This window comes from Erpetoichthys calabaricus, chromosome 4 (genome assembly GCF_900747795.2).
Source record: "Erpetoichthys calabaricus chromosome 4, fErpCal1.3, whole genome shotgun sequence".
NCBI lineage: Eukaryota > Metazoa > Chordata > Cladistia > Polypteriformes > Polypteridae > Erpetoichthys > Erpetoichthys calabaricus.
This window is the reverse complement of record NC_041397.2, coordinates 272,053,880-272,067,421: the sequence shown is the minus strand read 5'-3', so window position 1 is coordinate 272,067,421 and position 13,542 is coordinate 272,053,880. Positions and strand designations below refer to the sequence as shown.

The window sequence follows — 13,542 nt, the reverse complement described above, 5'->3', positions numbered from 1 at the left end:
AACTGAAGGAAGGCAAGTGAGAATTACAATTTTATTATCATTAAAAACTGTAAATTTGCATTGAGCAGCAATTCTATTAGCACTTACAATTTTCAACGATTGTAATCACATAGCTTATCGAGGTATTTTTTTGGTGCAAGCTTATGAGGGTTGTCTGAATCTTTCACTGTTTTAAACAATAAGCTGTAAGCTTGTACAGGAAACATCATCAAAAACCACATAGCAGGCCCTTCTAAATATACACCACTGGGCAGTAAAAAAAAAGTGCTCTTGCTGATACTACTGTCATAAAGCATTCAGGCAGCTACCCAGGTTTATATAAAAGTAGGCAGATCTGTGGAAAGACTTGCTTGGAAATCATATATAGAATTTTTTCAGGTACAGAGCAGGCAGTGTTTCCAATAAATAGATTATTATGACTGGGTGCCTTCAGAAAGTATTCAAATTTCTTCACTTTTTCACATTTTGTTATGTTGCAGCCTTGTGCTAAAATTGTTTAAAAGTAATTTTTTCCTTCATTAAACAACACTCAATACCCCTAAATGACAAAGCAAAAGCAGAATTTTACAACTTTTTGTAAATTTAATAAAAACATAAAATATCTTATTGACACAAGTATTCAGACATTTTGCTAAGACTAAGGTGTGTCCCATTCTATTGATCATCATTAAGATGTTTCTACATCTTGTTTGAAGCCCTCCTATTTTCAATTCAATTGATTTGATATGATTTGGAAAGACACACACCTCTATATAGAAAGTCGCAGTTGACAATGTCAATCTGAGCACAAACCAAACAATGAGGGTGAAGAAACTGCCTTCATAGCTGCAAGACAGGATTGTGTTGAGGCACAGATCTGAGAAGGCTGAGAAAAGTTTTCTGCAGCACTGATGGTCCTAGAGTTGGCTGCCTGGCCAAACTGAGCAATTAGGGGAAAAGGGCCAAAGTAAAAGAGGTGACCAAGAACCAGATCGTTTCACTGGCTGAGCTCCAAAGAACCTATGTGGAGATAGAAGAAATGTCCGGAAGGTCAACCACCACTATAGCACTCTGCTAATGTGGATTTTATGGCAGAGTGGCCACATGATACTTGAAAGCCCACTTGGAATTTGCAAAATGGCATCTGAGACTGAGAAACAAGATTCTCTGAATTGATTAAACCAAGATTGAATTATTTGGCCTCAGTTCTAAGTTTCATATCCTGTTCTGTATTTAGTGAATTAGATATTATAAATTGATATAAACAATATTTTAATGCTAAACAGCTGCTTATTTAAAAAGTGTCACAATATCAATTTATGAGTTTAAATTACGGCTACCATAGTGGTGTAACCTGTAGTGGTTCATCACTGGTAACAGTTATTCACGGCCTATGCAGCTGGCAGTTTTACGTTCAAATAGGTTTACAATGGCTTACAATGGATCTGTGTGGATGTCAGTGGTCCAGATTGCTCTTATTTAATTACTGAGCACATTAGTATATGTGTAAGAATTAAAACCATGCTTTCAGACAAGATAGGCTTCTATTGTGTTCATATTGTGATGTGACATTTTGCAAACAAGTTGATAAATATTTTGTGTGTCTTTATTTGTAATTTAGGCAAAGCAATGTAATTCATGTTGACAATGATGCCTTAACTAGAGACATTTTTAAGTAACTAACAAGTCTGTGTGCCGCATGAACTACACATCACCATTTATCAGGTTGTATGGTTGCCAATATTCAAATGTACTTTGCATATTGTTATTATTTATGAATATTATCAATAATACATTGTTTAAATTGTACTTTAACTCCTGCTTGTCTTTTACTACACCTAATTGCCCGAGGTTTTAGATATAGGATGGAAGGTAGGAAGAAGTTATATACTATAATACCTTATAAACAGTGGTAAGTCTGTGAGATTTGAGGCATTCTGACAAAGGCTACATATTAATAATACAATAGGGGAAAGCAGAGTAATATATTTCTCTATCAAGACAAAACACCACATTTACTTAGCTAGTTGAAAATTGGCCCAAGTATCTCAATCAGATAGATTTGGAAATTGGTCTAAACTAGAAGCTGATGTCAAAACTTAAGAACAGGAGTTGCTATATAATTCCATTCGGAAATTTGAATTTATGGAAAACTGTAAGTAAAACTACTTATCTGACTGTGAATTTACCACTGAATTGTTTGAAATAAGTGTATACATTTTCTGTATCTTGCATGATTAAAGAAAGCACTAATGTAATAACTAATCAGATCAGTATTAGATGTTAAGATACAATGTTCTGAATTTGAGACTATTGCCCAGTTGTTGTCTATGTGGAATTTTCTTTTTCCCACCATACCTGTGTAGGTTTTCCTCCAAATACTCTTTTTTATCCCCTACATCATCAAAAATTGCTAAATCTAAATTGGCCATGCAGGAGGGTTCCTAAATGTTTCCCTCGATAAAGTGGAGACCCATTCAGGGTTGGTTTTTGCTTTGTGCCTAATCCGGCTAGAAAAGGCTCCAACTCTCATCAGTCTTTCTATCAGCTTTCCAGGACTTAAACCCTTGTTCTATTACTAGCCAACTAACTCAGTGCAATTACCTTCTCTACAGCTCCTTCCAGCCCTAGCATACTAAAAACTCTCTATCTCTTATATCATTCCTTAGTCTTCAGTGCCTCTACAGTCAAAAGAGTGACTTCTGTAATGAAGCCCTCAAAATAATGAGTATCTTCATTGATAAAAGATATCCTTCTCATGTTGTGGACAGTGCCCTTAATCAAAGCAGTAGAAGAACTTGTAACATCCACTCTAAGAGGAACCCCAATAATGAAACCTGCATCCCTAAGGTCCACCCATTCCATCCTAAAACTCCATCTCTTCCAAAGGTCATTAAACAAAATTTCCACTGGAGCTTTTACTCCTAACCGTCCCTTGATCTCCTTCTGTCGACTACCTAACCTACACAAACCTCTCATCCACAGGTCACTTCACAGTGGAGAACCACATTCCCCACTAGGTACTTTGAGGAGTAACAGGAGCTACTGTGTCACATGCAAATATATGTGGTAGAACATAACATCTTATTAAAGAAAGAAAGAAACATCCTCTAACAGGAGAAATCAGTAATCAGGCAGGAGAAAAGCTGTTCATTGTATCTTTGAATTACTCCAGGGCAAAATGCCTTATTGGAAGCATTCTTCAAAAGCGGTCTGTTATAGTATGGTCAGAATGATCAGAGAAACAAAGAATAGAGGTTCATTTTATAAACTATTGAATTTATATACTGTGTCAATTAATGATACCATATACCTTTTATTTGAGCCACCACCCTTGACATTTCTGTGCACATAACAACTGTGCACAGAGCAACTGGTTCTTAACAGGGCATCTGCTGATTTCTTAGTCATCTCTTAGTCATCTTTCAGTACATTTTGTTGTTCACTTGACCATTGTCTGTTTTCCTGATATGCCTGCAAACATTTCTGACATTTATTAACTCTTTATGCTATTTCTTTAAAATGAAAGCTATGTTACCCTAAAATTATTCTTCCACATGTGTCACCAAAAATTCCTACTATCTGGTGTCTCTCATAAATTCAATATTAAACAACTGACCTTTTGCCAGTCTAAACATCATATTTACTACAGTATTTGTAGGAATTGTCCAGCTATCTGCATACAGTAGGTGAAACAGGAAGATGGTTAGCATTTCTGTGAGCACGTTTGAGCGGTTAAAACCAAAGATTTTACACAACCTATTGTAGAACACTTCACATCCCTTGATCATAGCCACATTGATTTCTTTGTGTGTATCCTTTCACAAGATTTCAAAGGACAGTCCTTAATACTAGAATCCCTGAAGCCTACAAAAAAACTCATAATCCTGGGCCACCTTAAATTCCTTCACACCTCTCCATTAGTGTCTATTGTTTTGCAAATGTGTCAATTGGCACAAGCAACAAGTAGTCTGCTATTCCATCCCCCCATTGTTGCATCTCAAGTCGGACAAAAAGTTCTTCCAGCTCAAGTCTGTTTATCTTGGTGTGAGGTGCCTGGAGTTGTATAGAGTAAATAATATATCATTATATGGAATACATTCAGTTCATGTGTGTTCCAAGTCTGAAACGATCTGTGTAAATGTTGGATGACAGGAAATGCGAGAAATGGAAGAAATGATGAACACATACCTAAAATAGAAACGTTTTTCATGTTATAATACTAACAACAAAATTTAGACATGAAGTGCAAATATCAAATAAACACTTTCACAAAATGTACACGTATAACAAAACAAGTGCATTTTTATTCAAGAATGTAACCGAACAAAAGGAAACTGGGTTAGGATATGACGCTGACACAACTGCTTGGGTGAGAACTGCTGACTCATAATCAAGAGGTCCCTGGGTTGATTCTGGGCGATTCCCAGAATTACCGTTTTGAATAGAGAGCTGCTCTTGTTGTTACTATTGTACAATTAAAACATACATTTGATTTGAGTCTGTAATAGCTAGTACAAATTTATGATACTTGTAAAGGTTAGCATTTTTTTTTTTTATTCAGTTTTATTCTCTCAGTCACATTCACGCTCCCCCCAATCTGACACTGCTGTTTTCAAATGCTATAATGTGTATAACAGAGTGCTATAACAGAGGTGAACTCAGATAAGGGTAAGGGTTCTACATTGGAGAAAGAGAGCAGAAGCCCTCCCCGCAAGACATGTCCACTCATACATAAGAACAATACAGCTGCACCAGGCATAAAGATGGCACCATTTGAATGCAGCAAGAGGTTGGGAGTCATCCTGCCAGTCAGTTTGCCCCACACGTGTCCTTCAACGAAACAGCAGGGCTTACAGAGCTAACCAAGGTATCGTGCAAAATTCTGTTTATGATTATGTTTTGTGATAAACATGTCACTTATATAAAAGCCATATTTAATGCTGTTTACCTATATTTATTTACTTATCTTCCTACAGCGTAAAGTCACAAGTAGACTGCAGAGCTTTCTGTGTTTGATCGATGCCCGATGAAAACTAAAGAAGCTAAGCTCATTCTCACATATTCCTCAAGGTCTTAATGTCCAACTAACTTTTTAATCTCTCCCTTCATTATGTATAATTGTACCCTTTTCTCACCTCTTCTCCTTCGTCTTCACTGTCTTTGTTCCTTGTTATCTGCTCTTCCTTTTGACTTACCTGAATGAAGGCTATACAGCCTTTTACCTTCTTTTCCTTTCAGCAAGAAAATATCCTTTATCCTTGAAAATCCTAAATGACATAATTTGACAAAACAATCATTAAGTTCTTGTAAGATTTAAGCTGATAATATTTTTACTCTTTTCAGAATTTCCATTCTCTATAAAGTGCTTTGCATTATCTCCTAATACTCACATACAGTGTGTGTGGTCAGATCTTTCAGGATAGACTTTAGGCTCTGCATCCCCATATTATACGTCATAGGATTGATTATTGATGGATGGATGTATGAATGTCAGTCATATAAATGACTGGCCAACAGTTAACATATACTGCTAAACTAAAAGCACAATGATTGTATCATCTTGCATTAAATTATCCAAAAATTTTGCTGGCCACACAGATACAAAGTGCTGCAAAGAGGTAAAAGCCAATATACAATGAAATATTACTGTATTTAGGATGAGAACGAAATGATGAAACTCCTATTTTTAAGAGGTTAGAAAGAAAGTCCTGTTTTAATCTAATTGTCATTTTTAGCACACCAGAATTTTCCAAAGCATTCTATCACAGATTCAGTTTAGTTGTTGATTTTTAGACTTGTTGAAAAAAAAATTGCAGATGTTTGCATGACCATGTTTGCCCAAAGCATTTTAGTGCATTAACTATTATTAAATGTGGCAACCATTTTTTTTCATAGTTTGTTAATCCCCGAGGGCAAATTGTCTTTTTGCATGACCTTTAGGGGTCAGAGTGCAGAATCAGCCATTGTACGGCACCCCTGGTGAAATTGTCAGGTATTTCCATCCATCCATCCATTTTCCAACCCGCTGAATCTGAACACAGGGTCATGGGGGTCTGCTGGAGCCAATCCCAGCCAACACAGGGCACAAGGCAGGAACCAATCCTGGGCAGGGTGCCAACCCACCGCAGGACACACACAAACACACCCACACACCAAGCACACACTAGGGCCAATTTAGAATCGCCAATCCACCTAACCTGCATGTCTTTGGAATGTGGGAGGAAACCGGAGTGCCCGGAGGAAACCCACGCAGACACGGGGAGAACATGCAAACTCCACGCAGGGAGGACCCGGGAAGCGAACCCAGGTCCCCAGATCTCCCAACTGCGAGGCAGCAGCGCTACCCACTGCGCCACCGTGCCGCCCTTGTCAGGTATTTTCATGTATTAATTATTGTGTACAATACCTTATTACTTATCTGGTAATACTAAGCATACCTGTGAGCCCTCACCTCTGACTCATGTGAAAACTGTAATTTGTCAAAGAATTGAAGCAAATGTCCTGTCAAGATTTGAAAATCATCTTTAAGAAAGCATCTAATAATAAAAAATACATGCAAAAGTAAATTAATATATAACATCATTTTCAAACATGATCAGAAAAGTTATTAATAAAGTAATTTGCTTTATTTCCAGAATAATACTTCTAATTGTGGCTTCTTCATTGAAGGCTTCTGTTTTAAATTACAAGCAATCAAATCAGAAAACCACAGTTTCCTTCCAATATACAGCGAGTCCTTTAAATAACTATGGCTGCTAAAATAACACACTGATAATAGTATAAAATCAGTAGTCTTTGAAAAAAACAGCAGTTCAACAGCTGAAACAAGACACTTTTTTATTTATTGTATACAAATGAAGTGAAAAATGCTTTTGCTATTCTGTTTGACTGGCCTTATATGGAAAACAGCACATCTAAAAGTAGGTAAGTGAAATGGGCATTTTTAATAATATAATAGTCCAAGGGTCTATGTAAGTGAGACACCATGTATAATATCTCATTTTTTTGTGTTTGTGAATTCTTAAGCAATGGCAGCTGATTTTTGCTGTTTGGATGAGATCAATCCCAATGTCACTGTAGATATGTCCTTAAATCTCAGTTAAAATATGATTATATATAGCGTTAGTATTTGTAGATTTTACCTTAAATCTGAGGCAAAACATTACTGTATACTAAACTAGCATTTGAGTAACCAAACTATCAGCCATCCATGAGTCCTTTTTTCTGAATCACTATAATACGTGATCGCAGGGACCTTTACCCTATACTTGCAGCTATCAGCTTTCAATGGGATTCAATGATCTTCATTTACTGGTGCACCCAGTCATTGAATAATTCAACTCAGTTTTCATTTAAAAATCTAGGAATGCACATAGTTTAGAGGGAAACCTGATAACATGGTAGTTAGTATGGCTGCTTCACATCTTCAGAGTCCTAAGTTAGAATCCTAAACCATGGCACAGCCTGTGTGAAGTTTGCACATTTGTTTATGTTTTCATGGTTTTTTTTCTGGGTGGTCTTACTTTTCATCCACATCTAGAAGATGCGTAGGGTAACTGGCAACTCTAAATTATGTAAAGAAGTTTAGTGTATGTCAAAGTATGCATTTTGATGAAATGGCACCTCATACAGGGTTAGCTCTAGCCTTGAACCCTGTGCTGCTGGAATAGGGCCAGGTCATCCTGCAACCCTGGACTGGAAAAAAAGATTAAAAATGTATGAATGGATGGATGGACAGACATTTCTTAAGAAATGACTAAAAATGTGGCCACTTAATGCAGTATGCATATTGAGGAAATATGTTTACTGTATATTGCCAGTGAGTGAAAGTGGTTCTGCCATTCTGCCTAAAGGAAAATGGAAAACAAAGTAAAATGATAGATAGATAGACAGACCATAATACTTTAACTTTCTTTGCTTTTCCTCGTCATGGTAATATCATGGACTGTGACCTTCCTGTGGCTAAAAGAATTGGCAGTTGTTAAGTTACTGTACTTCTGATAGAGATGTTCTTGATAAATGGAACTAAGGTGAAGGAAGACAAAAGGCATTTCTGAAAATAAACTGCCATCTAGAGCTGTCTGCCAGAACTATAATTCAGTCTAAAGAATCCTAGACAGAACTTGATTTGTCCCATGGAGGAAACTTGGCAATGTCTGTTTGGGCTCATCATTGTCAAGGTGAAGGTTGGGGGTTGGATGCAATGAATGTCTAAAAAGGACAGATTGAGTGGCCTATCCCTTTTCAATGGGAACTGTTTTGTAAGATAGTGAATGACAATTTATTAACAGGGTGGAACAGTGCTTGTTCAGGAGGATAACAAGTAAAATCTAGATACACTTAACATTAGTGCAGGGTAATGGCTGTGGGATGTTGATAGAGTCAGGGTTCTTCTCTGCAGCTCTGAAAAGACACAACATTCTCAAATGTGTTCTAGATCATAAGCACTTAACTGTGAATGAAACATTTGTTGATTAGATGGAGAAATAATAACATATAGTGAGATATTTTAGTGGGGACTCTCTATAAGATATCCCGATTTCTGGATACTGCAGAGGCCTTGACAGGACAACCATCATACACAAATTAAAAAATAATCCATCAGTCTTGACAAAAGAGACTTCTTTTCTGCTATCAATATTTATTTATTTATTTTTTTCATTTTGTAATGTTAGAAAAAAAATTATATTTACCAGATATTTCTCCAGCATGCAGTGACAGCTAAATAGGCAGAAATGTACGTTTTTACATTATTCTAGGGGTTATCAGCATAATCATAATGGTTCATAATGTGTGCATGGATTATGTGATTTAGGATAAGCATGTAGATATTGAACAGTAAAGTTCTATGAGCTGAGCTCAGTGGTACATCATTGGTATCAGGGACCATAGGGTACTTATCTATTGCAACAATTACTTGTCTTCCGTATGGAAAACATAAAAACCAGTCCTGAACAGTGCCAGTGATACAGAGAATTCCTTAAAAGCACTCAAGCCATAGAGTGGGACCGACCATATTGACTGTAGCAGCGAAGTCCAAAATAAAATACATGTCTGATTGTAGCACCAAACACATTTTTGTCACTTTTATTATTATAATGTTAGTGCTAGTGGGGAGAAAACAAGTCAAGAATGAGATATGAATACTTAAGATGCACATTCACCCACAATTGGTCTTCCACAAACATTGAGGGGGCTTCAGATGTTCTTTATAACATTTTTTTGAGAAACAGCCAAACAATCTGATACATAATCAGGATCAAGGTCTATTTTCTTTTAAGGTATAATTGTCTGCAATTTTTAGCATGGACTACATTTTCAGAAAAAATTGAAAAAATAATGATACAAACAATGTATTGACAAATGAAGCATTGATATGCAGCAAAGTAAAGTATTAAAATAGTAATGTAAAGCATTTTTAATAAATAATGTAGACATGGGATTTGTGGGATGGTGCCACAGTCATCTTATATCAACAAAATGGAGATTGAATGACCTATAAGAAGGAGATAGAACCTAATAAAAACTTATAGACATAAACTGAACAAGTAAGAGTTTATATTCTGTTGTTTGTATTTCCTGAAGGGTTTCCTCCTTTTTAACAACAAAACATTTTGAAATAATTCTTGAGTAATATAATAAATAGAGTTATCATGGTCTTGGAGACATTTATCAATAACAGAATAGCTGAAAATTAAATCTTGGAATTGCATTTCTAGATTCAATTATTTCAGAAATCTATCAAGTTATTTTTCTCTGCACGACTGCCAGCATAGTACAATAGTCTACAAATCTATATTTTGCTTACATATTGTACTTGACATAATGCAGTTTTGTAAAGACAAACAACTAAAGTGTACCAAGGAGTGGCGTGAGTAAATGTAACCATGCAGGATTTATTGGGAATCAACATCTGGAAGGTAAGATGTGGTGCGGTATTTTGTAACCAGCTTAGGAACTGCAGTTGTAACATAATCCTGGAAGAATATTCAGAAAATATCAAACCTCAAACTACTGTTTCATAAGATTGTTCTTTATTATACCTTTTTGATAGAAAATGACATCTGTTCTTGCACCACTGCCATGTTTTCTCTTGAAAGTTAATTATCAAAGTGAAAACTTCAGTATGTTGGCACCTAATGTGATACATTTTTCTCATGTCTGATATGGAATATGAAAATGCGAGGTGCAATTTAGTGTTTTTCTTTCTATGCTGAATCTTGTTAATGATAATTTAGAGTGCGCACAAATTCTTTATATTTAGATTACAGTTAGAGTCCAGTCATTACCAGTCTTTGTGAAGAGTTTCAGCACTATTCCTATATCCATGTTAAATAAGTACCTGTGAATGTATTGGTGAATGTGCTCTTAGATGGGGTGGATTCCCATGCTGAATGATTCCTGCCTCTGTCTTCATGCTGTTGTGGAATGGGTTCAGTTCCTCACGACCGTAGAGTAACCAACTTCAAAAAATGATGGATGAAATGGAGTTTTTATTATGGATTGAGTACATTAGTATTATTAGCTAATAAAAATCTAAATTTCTTGATTTTTTTCCCTTGTAACCCAGTCCAACAAGAAATGATAAATGACTTTGGCAAGAGTGTGACTCTGATTTGCACAAACCTTACTTGGCATCAGCTTTTAATGGAAAAATGGACCATTTCAAATATGAATGAAGAAAAGTGTTACATTAATGTGACTCATAAAGGAAGAATGTCAAATAACTGTACTACCATAAGAATAAATACCTCAAAATTGACTCCATATCTTTATATACCTTCTTTCCAACCAAATGATGTAGGAAGTTATTCATGTGAAACACTTTACAGTGGTGGAAAGGCTGCGATACAGTACTATTTATGGGGTAAGTTAAATTTCTAATTTTGTTCATATATCAAGAATTATATTCCATTAAATTCACTGTGATTTCTTTAAATTAGCATTGGTATATGTTGCATGTAAATGGCACAGCGGTAGTGATGTTGCCTCACAAATATGGAGAGAATAGTGCATTGGATTTCTGTACATTGGGCCTCATCTATAAACGGTGCATTTGCACAGAAATGTTGCGTATGCTTGTTTTCCACACACACTTTGAGATGTATAAAAACTAAACTTGGCATAAAGCCACACACAGTTTCACGGCAGCCTCACACCATGTGTACGCAAATTTCTGCTCGGTTTTGGAAACTGGTGGTGCCTAGCGTCAGCGTCAAAGCAGTGCTACTGTTTCTGGGTGGCCTCCATCACAATCAATGATGTGGGATTTATCAAATGCACTGAAATTAATTGCATATCATTTACAAATTTAACTCACTTGATTGTAATAATTCTGTAACAATATAATGGTGTACAGAATGGACAAACTATTCCACCTACCATGACTGTTTTAGTGTTGTTAGAAGACATTGCAAATGGAAGAATCAGAAGAAAGCGTATATTTATAGATGATGATGACTGGCTTATAAGTCGATTTTGATTTCCAAGAGCTATCATATTGGAGCTGTGTGCTGAACTGGTGCTGGCTTTACAAAGACAGACTTGAGGAATTGTGCTCTACCCGCTCCTTTGCAAGTTCTGTCCACCCTCGGGTTTTTAGCCACAGGAGCTTTTAAATGTGAACTTACTCACCGATCGGTTATTTCACAAACATCACTGTGTCACGCCATGCCAGCTGTATAGGATGGTATTATTCGCATGTCATCCAGATATATAAGATTTTCTTACACTGTGTGTGAACTGGAAAAAAAGTGCAATTTTCAGCAATGTCGGGTTTTCCAATTGTAATTGGTGCAATCAGCTGTCCACTCTCGGATTTTTAGACACAGGAGTTTTTCAATGTGAACTTGCTTACCGATTGGGTATTTCACAAACATCACTGAGTCATGCCATGCCAGCTATATGGGATAGTATTATCTGTTTGTCATCCAGATATATAAGAGTTCCTTAAACTGTGGTAGAACAGGCAAACATCAAAGTACAATTTGTGGTAACATCTAGTTTTCCAAATGTAACCAGAGCGGTCAACTGCATGCACATTTCTAATGCAACAGTGCTGGACAAGTTACATCAGCCAAAATAAATAAATAAATAAAATAAATAAAAAATAAGCTGGCATTACATCATCTATAGCAGGGCAGCTTATAAACACGGCAACTCTGCACAGTCCCAGGTGCTTTTTCCAACTAGTGAGGCAAAAGGCAAGGATAGTGAGTCACCTCAAAGAACAGAGAATCGATCCGTTGTCGCAATCGGCGCTGACGCTACACTATAAAGGCGCCTTCAGAGAATGAATTTGCTTATGTAAATAGAAAGCATTTCCACTCTATTATTGTGCCGCTCTATATACAGAAAGTGTATCACAATGTGTAAGCAAGAGTGTTCCAATTACCCTCCTTTTCAGATGCTAAGGAAGATTTGTGTTTGTACCACAAATGATGTTATTTGTTCAGGGTTTTCTTGTAGTATTCATAATACTGTATTTTATTTATTTCTATCTATCTATCTATCTATCTATCTATCTATCTATCTATCTATCTATCTATCTATCTATCTATCTATCTATCTATCTATCTATCTATCTATCTATCTATCTATCTAAAATAAAATACATTATTATTAGACTTCCCGGAAAAGCAAACATAAGTTTAATGAGAAACATAAAAACACCTCAGCAAAGAACCAGAGTCAGTAGGCCAAGAGCCAACTCAGTTCACTGCAAAATTACACAATCATAATTTATATCCTTTGAAAATAATCAGTAATGTTTGTGTGTATTATTTTATATAGAATTATTACACATGATAAGACTAAGTGATTTACAGTATGTGTCAAGATATGAACTTTTACATTTTTAGAGCCTTTCACTGGCCTCAAAAAATAGGCAAGATGTTGTTTTGGAGGTTTTGGTGGCCAAAGATTTAATGGTCAGGGTTCTTGTTTCTTTAAGTTTATGGATAAATTAGAAAAATAAAAACAACAACAATAACAGAAAATTATTTTTGTTTAACAGATATATTGTTATGAATTAATTTATGTGTCTTGGCTTTGATTTATGTCTTTCATTTTGGATCAGGCACCATGAACTATTTTGGTTATTGACCCTCTTGCTATGTTTATCAAACTACAATTTAGCTTCATGTCCAAGCTTTTGCCTATTTAACTCTAATCCTCCCAGTTATAACCTCGGCTTGTTAATGCTACTATGATCCATTCAGTAGTCCAATAGATGTTGGATTTTTCTACATTGATAAGAAAGTCAGAAGGTTACATCCTTGTATTAAATTGAGAAAACTGAACAAAATCAGAGAAAAATACACTTAACCTATTCCCTGCATATGCTCCTTATTAAATCAAGTCACAGGATCTGCCTTATTCATGAAATTACATTTACAAAGAGCTTTTAATTTAATTTGCATTAGACAGGGAAATAAATGGAAAAATGTATTTAATGTTAGCAATTGTCATGACGAAAACCAAAGATTGTCCTATGGATGGCATATTATTGTGAAATTTTGGACATTTTTGTCCCCGTTTATATTAATATGATTATATTTT

The 13,542-nt window shown here is 35.7% G+C and overlaps 1 protein-coding gene across 3 annotated transcripts in view; it reads left to right on the top strand.

Moving 5' to 3' along the window:
* Window positions 1–6,780: 6,780 nt before the first annotated feature.
* LOC114650893 (uncharacterized) overlaps window positions 6,781–13,542 on the top strand; it is a 31,528-nt gene continuing 24,766 nt past the window's right edge. For 2 of the 3 annotated variants that reach the window (XM_051926815.1, XM_028800803.2), the window contains exons 1-2: window positions 6,781–6,906; window positions 10,553–10,849. In XM_051926815.1, the coding sequence (XP_051782775.1) occupies window positions 6,849–6,906; window positions 10,553–10,849 (355 nt within the window). In that variant the 5' untranslated portion in view covers window positions 6,781–6,848. The remainder of the gene's footprint in view (window positions 6,907–10,552; window positions 10,850–13,542) is intronic. The other variant, XM_051926816.1, reaches the window with a different exon arrangement.